This window comes from Scomber scombrus, chromosome 4 (assembly GCF_963691925.1).
Source record: "Scomber scombrus chromosome 4, fScoSco1.1, whole genome shotgun sequence".
Classification (NCBI taxonomy): domain Eukaryota; kingdom Metazoa; phylum Chordata; class Actinopteri; order Scombriformes; family Scombridae; genus Scomber; species Scomber scombrus.
The window spans coordinates 1,496,496-1,502,495 of record NC_084973.1 but is presented as its reverse complement, the minus strand read 5'-3'; the positions used below and the strand labels follow the sequence as shown (position 1 = coordinate 1,502,495).

The 6,000-nt window shown below is 42.4% G+C and overlaps 1 protein-coding gene across 1 annotated transcript in view; it reads left to right on the top strand.

Moving 5' to 3' along the window:
• Positions 1-312: 312 nt before the first annotated feature.
• Positions 313-6,000, top strand: part of LOC133978998 (tight junction protein ZO-2-like) — a 98,239-nt gene continuing 92,551 nt past the window's right edge. Inside the window, exon 1 of the mRNA XM_062417397.1 lies at positions 313-541. Coding sequence (XP_062273381.1) covers positions 482-541 — 60 coding nt within the window. The 5' untranslated portion in view covers positions 313-481. The remainder of the gene's footprint in view (positions 542-6,000) is intronic.

The window sequence follows — 6,000 nt, the reverse complement described above, 5'->3', positions numbered from 1 at the left end:
GGCCCTCCGTCTGCTTCTGTAAGATCACTTTAGTCCAGATATTCACACAAACACACCGCGGCGGTCCTGACCACATTTCCCAAACATCGCATTCTAAATGTTGTCACTTTTTAACAAATACTAAAACAATGATTCCAAGTTAGGGGAAACAGGAAATGTGAGTTTCCATGATTGTTATGCTGTCGTAGCAGCAGCAGTGGTGGTAGCTGACAGTTGTTACCTCCCTCTTTCTGCCTGCTGGCTCCAGTAGGCTGTCTGTCTGTGTGTGTATGTGTGTGTGTGTTTGTGTGTGTTTGTGTGTGTCCGCCTGGAGAAACACAAGCCTGGCAGCGACGAGGGGCGGAGCTGTCCTGGTCTGTCACGAAGATATGTTTCATTTGAAAAAACTAGCCACCAAGCTAACAACTGTGTCAGTCCACACGGCTCTGGGTTTAACCGCGAAGACAAAGCGCCTGTTAGCCCGACCCGAGGAGCAAGCAGGATGCCGGTGAAAGGCGGAGGAAGACTGGCCTCTTACCCGAGCAGGAGCGAAAATGTCGGAGTAAGTGGCACTATTTAACATGTGTGACGTTACACTGGAGAACATTCAGTAGCACAACTTCGCCGTGACGTGAACGCGCTTCGCCAGAATTGTGTGAGTGTCGAAGTTACGCGTGGAATGTGTGTGCGTGTGTGTGTGTGTGTGTGTGTGTGTGTGTGTCAGTTCAGATGTGCCTGAAGTGACAGTGAAGCGTTGTTCAGGCTAGGTGCAGGTTGACCAACCAATAGTTAGCTTGGCAGTACACCTGTTGTGTTACAGGGGAGCCAATAGGAGAGCCGGTCACATAGAGGAACTGCGACTCTGCAGGTGTTTCCAGTTGCTTATCATTCTACAACTCTGTACAACTGGTCAAACTTCGGCCTGAAAGTAGACAGACATCCCGTGCTGAGAGTTATCTGACACCATGCAGTGATTGTAATCCTGTCCAGATTGTCATCTTGATTTGATCGAGATTACAGCAGCTGGGTTTGCGGCTAGAAGGTCACTGGATGTAATCAGTTCACCAGTAAGAAATGTGTGTGTGTTTGTGGGTGTGTGGGTGTGTGTGAGGAGAGTGATTCAGGATTGCTACAGTATGCTGTAATACTGCTTCAGATTAAAGGAGCCCTGCCTGCTTTGTGACCACCTGTACAACTTTACAGCTATGTGAAGAATCATTTTAGAAGACAACTGTCAGTCTTAACTCTATAGATGATTTACAAACAATAAGTGCTGTCCTGTTACACGTTGTACAAGAGCATACACCTATTCATGAACTATTTATCATGAACATGATTTTTTTTTTTTTTTTTTTAGCAAGGCCTTTAATACACTGGTAAGAACATCATTTCATCTCATGTTAGAGGGATGACATTGGGAAGGGGGTTGATTAGACAATACAACTCACTGGTAGGTCAAGGTTGACTCTTCCTCTCTGTGTGTGTGTGTGTGGGTGTGTGTGTGTGTCTGTGTGTGTGCGTGCGCGCCGCCCCCTTAAAATCTTCTTCTGGTCTGGCTGGTTGGATCCAGTAGGAGGCTTAGTTAAGGTTAATGGTGATCTTTAATGGGAAAAACCTGAGGTGTGTGTGTGTGTGTGTGTGTGTGTGTGTGTGTGATTCTGTAGTCTCTTGGTGATCACACTAATGACTCAATGACAGCCTTCTCTTCTTCAGTCCTCTAAACTATGGTAGTCTGTCTTCTTGTCTTGAATTCAGCTCGCTACTTACAATGGGGGAAATAAGTATTCAATGCATCAACATTTTTTTCAGTAAATGTATCGTTTTCACCAGACTTTGGTTTTAACTCAAGTAATCCACACATATAAAGGAATCCAAACATTAAAGCCCATAAATAAAGTTATGTGTATTAAAGGAGAATGAAACAGGAAAAAAGTATTGAACATGCTGAAATGTATTTAATGCTTAGTGTGTAATGACAGCTTCAAGATGCTGTGATGTGAGGTGCAGTGCCATTTCTCCTCCAAACATGGTGTGTAGAATGACAGCCAAAAAGTTCAATTTTGTTCTTGTCTGACCAGACTACATTCTCCCAGTATATCATAGATGTCCAAATGTTGCTTTAAAAGAGCTTCAACAGGACTTTTCCTCAGTTGTACCTGCTGCCTCCAAGTCTTTCTGAACTCTTTCTGAATGCTCATTGGCTCTTGAGCTACTCTTCTGACTTACCTTTTGATTGCCTGATCAGAAATCTTGTGAGGAGCTCCTATGTGTGGCCGGTTGAGGGGTTGAGTGATGTTCCTCCCACTTCCAGATAATGGACTCAACAGTCCTTACTGGAAGATTCAGAAATGTAAATACATCTGTAACCACATCCATTGATATGTTTTGCAACAATCTTCTCTTTGCTTTTACCCATCATGAGATGTCTCTTGTGTGACACCTTGGTAACAAAAACCTTTTTTATAGCTCATCAATATGTACTAACCCAGCTGATAGGAGGCAGAATGACTTTCTAACTACTCATGGATTTCAGCTGGTTCCTTGCCTTTCCTGTTTCATTCCACTTTATTACACATAACTTTATTTATGGACTTTAGTGTTTAATGTCTGTAGTTAAAGGACTAAAAGGATTTGAAGTGAGAAGAGTAATCATGCACTGAAAGCTGATGAATTATCTATTGAAGTGTAAGCCCAATAGATAGTTGAAGCGTGTTCACTTTAAGCAGTGAAGTGTCAGTTGTTTTGTAAGGACTGAAGTGTTGCGGTTGCAATATCAGGTTTCATGTAACAGGTGAAAGCAGTTGAAGTGTTGATGAAAGTGTGATGATGAAGCTCTTGAAATTTCAGCTCCAAATATAGCTGTGCTGTCACATGAAGTCTAAGAGATGAAAGCAGTTCAGAGTCAACATCAGTGTCATGGATCAGCTTCTACAAAACTGACAGGTATACAGAATGTCCCCACTGCTGTTCTTAACAAGTAAGGAGGAAGTGTTTTCTTTTTTATTTAATGAGCGGATGGTAAGTGAGTTCCTGTTTGGATCAATAAGGTGCTTCACATGCAGTTTAAAAAAGGAACTCAACAGCAGAGCAGACTGAAATGTACTGAGCACAAATCCACTGTTCTTCTTAATAAGCTAAATCCATTCTCATTCCTGAGCCATGTCTAATCTAGTCAGTGCATATTGTTCATTCACACACACAACTGAATGTGGCACAGCACCTTGATGTATTATGGAGTGGGAAGTTACGTTCCAGCTGAGACCTCTCCTTTGTAACAGTGAGAATGTGGACTAGTTGTAAGAAGGCATGGTCACAGAGGCAGTGAAGTAACCGAAGCGTCACTGTGCTTTTATCAATACAGCCATGATTCAGGGGGGGGGGGTCCGTTCATCAGCTCCATTCTGTTTTCTTACAATAGCAGAGAGCCCAGTTGAGGCTGTGTGACGTATTCACACCAACACAGCTGCTGACAGTACACAGGGAGAGCATTCACACACTGGCACATATCAAATATAAACAGCTGGCACAGTCAAACATGGAAACAAGAGTAGCTGTGTAGCTAAGGCTGCTTCTAAACATGATTTTCTTTGTCTATAAGTCTTGATATTTTTTCCATTGCAGTATCAGTTTATGTCATGGTCAACCTGTGGAAACAGTTGTAGCGTGTCTTCAGGGGCCATGGAGGAACCCTAACAAGAAAACATCTTATATAAAATACAATAATACTGACTATTGAAACCAGTGGTGCTGAATAGTTACTCTTCATGCCACATATCCACAACTTTCCTGGTTCAGTTCCTGCTGCTGACCTTTGTTGTATGTCATCGCTATCTGTCTCTCCCCTTGTTTCCTGTCCTCTTCACTCCCCACTATCCAAGGACAGCAAAAAAGAAGGGTTTAATGCAAGAAACTGTTGTTGTGCACAGTAATTGTATAAATATAGACGACACGTCATCACTTCCTGCCGCTAAGCAAAAATGAAAACAAAATGTCTTGTTTCTGGGAGCCTTTAACTCGCTTGTGTGACGTCATTTGTAGTGAGAGTCGGGCGGGAGGATGACAGTCCGCAGGAACCCCCCCCTCAGCTGTCAACCTGTCTGATGAAGCTGTGACCTTTTTTTAGTTTGGCTGATGTCCCTTCCAATGACACGGAGGGGCGGGGCTTTTGACCTATACTGGAGCCAGCCACCAGGGGGCGATTGCGATGTTTTGACTTCACTTTAGGGGAGCTGTCACAAAAATAAAGGAAAATTAAAAATACCAATAATCAGTCCTTCCAGAAAAATGTAGTTTTTTGTGATTGTTGTGGGCAAAACTCCTTGATTATGCGGCACGTTTTCTTAAAAAATGCGATGTAATATGCGGGATATTTATTCAGTTTTATGGGAATATTTAAAGCTGCAGCTGGTAAGTCTTATAAAAGTAACTTTTTGTCATATTTGCTAAGACTGTCACTATGTAAAGACAGCATTACATGAAACTAGTAATCTGTAAAAAAAACCAGGCTCATTTAGCCCCACCTACTGCTCCTACTGCAAATTGGCAAATTGCTAGAATCCACTGCGACCGGACAAAAAGAACCAATCAGAGCCAGGATGGTTTCTGATGGAGTGTCTGACAGCTGTCAATCACTGCTCACGCACACAGACCCCTCCCCCTTCATCCTCAGCTCGGGAGAGCGGCTTCAGGAGCGTAGAGAAAGTAATGGTGCAGCAACAACCATCAGCGAGGACAAAACTACCGATACCTCCGTTACCAACAACAGCATATGCCGTCGCACGCACGTCAGCCTCCTCTGGGGGAGGGACTTTGGAGGCAGGGCAGGAGTGCAGCGGAGAGGGAGGGGGAGGGATCTGAAAGTTGTACTTCTTCAAGTCCTCTCTCTCCTCAAAGTTACCAACTGCAGCTTTAAGTTCTCATCTTGTTTTATTTCAGACTTTAATAAACACATGACTCAAACTTACAAAACATTGATGAGTCAAACAAGTTCTGTAGCTTTACAAAAGGAATATGCTACAACTTCTGTAAAAATGAATAAATAAAAAATAAAAAGTGTGCGTCCTGTTTTACAGAGGTAGCTATACAAAACAGACATCTTCTGTTAAAATAAGTGCTTCCAATGCACAAAGTGCAATTTCTTACTGTAACGTAAATGTACATACTACTAATATACTTACAACTGTAAGGTTTTTAAAACTAGTATGATTTAACCCACTGGTAACAAAATAGTGCAACAGTCCACTGTGAAAATGAAAACCTGTGGTCCAACACAGAGCAAAAATAATTTGCCCCCACTGTCATGTAATACACCAGGTAACTGCTTTTCTACGGTCTTTTGCACTTATTTTTGTTGTCCAATGAGACTGATTCATCACGGGGTTTGCAGCTTTTCGATGACGTTCACGTCGTGTAATACGTCACTTCATAACGTTCCCATGGCGACAGGGGAAATGGCTGCTAACGTGCGAAGTAAACATAACATTTTTCAACTTTCTGCTAAGACATATGTGACTTTTTTGCGACGGAAATGCGGGGATTATGAAATCATGCAAGCCCCGCATATTTTGCAGGGTTAAGGAAACCACAGAGCTTTACAACTACTGGGAATAATATAATAATGATCCGTATATGTAGGCTATTTCTTACCAGCATTTATTAATGTACTTATGAACAACTCGTATTGTTGCATGAATTAACACTTACAGTTTCATTTACGCACAACTTGGAAAAGTATCTGACGACCCGTTTAGCGCTCACTCACTCTACCATTATTATAAACGCTGAGCTTGCGCTGTGTGGAGGAACGTAGCACTATTGTGATTGTTTCCATTCTGTGGTAGTCTTTGACATCCTGGTCAGCTGTTTTGTTTGACGAGTAAAGATTGATGTAATACTCTGTGATCAGTGGGAAAAACACATTCGTCATTAACTGTTTGCTAATTTCAGCCTGCGGGTCTAACAGAATAGTTATACGCTGATTGAAGTCAGTGATGTTTGGCTGTCCCCTGAGCCAGTGTTGTT